The following is a 3430-nucleotide window of genomic DNA, read 5'->3' as shown; positions in this document are numbered from 1 at the left end:
ACAGTTCAGGGAAAGACCTTGTCACCTGAGTTCATTAAGTAAACAGAGTTTTACTGTGGAGCTTGTGCTTTTCTGAGAGAGATTGGTGTCATTACTAACATGGCACACTAATTTGTTACAAAACAATGTCCTATGGAGACTAGGACGATAGACATGATAGTGCTTAATGGTTAATAGTGTTTGTTGCATAGCAAATAATTCCTTTTCCTGATGTTTGTGACAGGGCCGCATCAGTTGTACTGGACGGCTGATGGTACAGGCTGTCAACCAAAGAGGTCGCAGTCCCCGCTCTCCCTCAGGCCATCCTCATGTGAGAAGGTATTTCAGATGTTCCTTCCCTAGGTGTTATCATTATTGTTATTTTATTTATTTACTACTGTAAGTTTAGTACTACTAGAATCATAGTATGACCGCAGACGTGAACGTAATTGGAAGATAGAGTGTGTGGCTCCTTGATTATTGTGTCCCTTTGAATTTCAGAAAGGGGAAGGGAGCAAACACATGCTCAAGTGCGCTAAGCCTGTTCAAACACACCATCGTTAGATTGTTAAATAGGCACATTCTATGTATGAAGAAATCAAGACTCAGCACCTTTAAGTGGCATATTAACATGAAAAATACTAGTAAGTGGTACACACACATTCAAAACCAAATTTCTGTAACCAACAGCTGTGTGGGTTGACCATTATAAGCTATTGCTTTTAGATTTCTTAAAGTTAGCTAGTTTGTTAACGTTCATTTTTCAGTCGCTTAGTTTAAAACATAAAACAATCAGACCATAAATTTTGCAGTAAGGATTTGTCCGTTTTCAGTGCTCAGATATCTGCTAGCAATAGGGTATGCTTTCCATTCCTAGCAGCCTTGAGTCTATGCAAGGATGTTGACAGAATAATGGTAGACAGGGACAGAGAAAGGATATTACTTCTTAGTAACATACGTGCATTTAAGAAAGAGTATGATGAGTCAACCGGCCTGTCACCATGGGTTCCCGTTTAGATATTTTACAGACAGAATATCCTCAGATACTCCAGAGTATAAATTACAGGCCATTGATGCAAACACTTTTGGTGAAGAAAACACAGACTTAGGCTCACAGAGGGTAAGCAGAAAAACTGAGTAAAGCATCAGACAAGTGGTTTGTCTCCACTTTCTCGTGTGACTGGATCCACAGAGCCCTTCATTCAACATTTGGAAGACAATCTAGCACCTGAGCATGTGAAGATTCAGTTCTAACCTTATTGTGATAGTATCTGTTCACAGGATCCTAAGCCTATATCTAGGGCTATAAACACAACATATGCAGTACTAGGTCCATTGTTTTGCATTGTTCTCTTCTGCTTTTCTTGTGTTCTTTAATATATTTAAGCTTCTCCATATGTCAGTGGACCCTAGGAAGCATTTTTCTGATAAGTTAGATCTGTACTTGGAAAAGAGTAAACTACACAAAAAAGCTGATAATTATTACCATACTATACAAATCTTTCATATGTTCTACTCTTGTTTTTTTCTAGTTAAGTGTTTTTAAACTTATCTTCTAGTGATTATTGACAGAATTTGTATTCAACATCTTGCTCTTTTCTTAAATCTTCCCTGCAATTATTTTAAATAGTTTTCTTCTAAAGGGTATCTCTGGCAGCATACTTAAAAGTGAGAGAGAAGCACAAAATATGGGAGATTTGTGCAATCTTATTTTAAAGCAAAAAATGCCTTTAGGCATATGAATGACTAATGAAAAAGAAAACGTACCTAAAACTGTAATTTGTTTTCCTGGTTAATATGAAAAGAAATTTTGATTAGAAATATAGTAAATTTTTGTAAAATAATAAGAACTTTTAATTTCCTACAAATTTGAAATGACGGTGGAAAGTTATAGGAATTTCTGTTGAAAAAGATTTGGTAATAAATAAATGAGCAACAGCTGCTGCTACTCTTCATAAAGCCTTAAAAATGTTTATTTAGAAAAAATATGTTAATATATAATACCACTCTTTTTATTTTCCCTTTAATGATTTATACCAGCCTGCAGTTAAGCACACTATTAAATTTATAGTAAACTTCCAAATTAAGCAAGAGTTTGCTTTTCTGATTTTTTTTAATGTGTAAATCTTGGGAGTAGGGATCAGAAAAGGAAATCATATTATTACACACCCTTGTATTTTAAGAAAACAGATGACTAAAAGTCTGTAAATAACTACCATCTATCATCTTTCTATTTATCATTCATCTTGTTTTAAGGCCTCGTTCTAGATCAAGGGACAGTGGCGATGAAAACGAACCCATTCAAGAGCGATTCTTCAGGCCTCACTTCTTGCAGGCTCCTGGGGATCTGACTGTTCAGGAAGGAAAACTCTGCAGAATGGATTGCAAAGTAAGAATTTATTATTGCCTGCCTCACTTCTCCCCTCATTGCCATTCCTCTGTAGAGTATAAAATGGTTCCACCTTAAGAGAAAAAAAACGAGTGCCATATACTGGATGTTTATATGCTGCTTTTCATCATTCTTTACCCTTATGTTAAAATTTACATTAAATGTGTTCTTTATGCAGAACCCTATATACCATACGCCAGAAAGTCACTGGGAGGTTTTGTTTGTCCCTTCAAGTTTTCCATTTTGAAGTAATAAATGTGTTGAATCTGCCATTTATCCTAATCATTAGTTGATCTTCACACTTCTTTAAAGCAAATTTTGTATCCATACATCTACTCTGACTTTTAGTGCTCCCGTTTTCTCTCCTCTTTCACCTGTGCTACAGCAGGGCTTCTTCACCCAGGGTCCTTGGGTAGGCAGGCTGCATCAGGTATGTGAACTCTGACATTACACACAAAATTGTGTGTGTGGTATAGCTTTCATCAACCTCTCAAAGGAATTTAAGACCAAAAATGTTTACTAACCACTGTTCTGAAGTTTTTTGTTTGTTTTGTTTTGTTGCCCAACTACTTATTCATCATAAGTTAGTTTAGCTCAAGTATGGAAAAGGTTTTTAAAAATTATTTGGGCTCCCTCTGCTGGTTCTCTGTGGGATTGCAGAACACAAGTAGCTGCTTAGAGGATTTGGGCATTATTTGCTTTTTCAAAAAATGAATATTTTTATTTTGCAGCACAATTATTTTTACAGTATAAATACAGAAATTGAGTTTTGATGTATTTATGTGAATATCTACTTCCTTTTTGGTCTGTAATTAAGAATTCATACAGTAGAATTACCATATGATCCAGCAATCCAAGTACTGGTTACATATCAAAAAAAAAAAATTGAAATCAGTATGTCAAAGAGATATCTGCACTCCCATGTTCATCGCAGCATTATTCACAATAGTCAAGATACAGAATCAACCTTTGTCCATCGGCAGATAAATGGATAAAGAAAATGTGGTATATGTACACAATAGAATACTATTCAGCCTTAAAAAGTAAGGAAATCGCCTCATT

General features: G+C 35.4%; 1 protein-coding gene across 1 annotated transcript in view; it reads left to right on the top strand.

The window, feature by feature from the left end:
• The window catches only part of PALLD (palladin, cytoskeletal associated protein), a 30667-nt gene that overhangs the window by 15509 nt on the left and 11728 nt on the right, over positions 1 to 3430 (top strand). The window contains exons 5-6 of the mRNA XM_008570595.1: positions 224 to 318; positions 2236 to 2368. Coding sequence (XP_008568817.1) covers positions 224 to 318; positions 2236 to 2368 — 228 coding nt within the window. The remainder of the gene's footprint in view (positions 1 to 223; positions 319 to 2235; positions 2369 to 3430) is intronic.

This window comes from Galeopterus variegatus, unplaced genomic scaffold, assembly GCF_000696425.1.
Source record: "Galeopterus variegatus unplaced genomic scaffold, G_variegatus-3.0.2 Scaffold618, whole genome shotgun sequence".
Lineage (NCBI taxonomy): Eukaryota > Metazoa > Chordata > Mammalia > Dermoptera > Cynocephalidae > Galeopterus > Galeopterus variegatus.
This window is presented reverse-complemented; position numbering and strand designations above follow the sequence as displayed.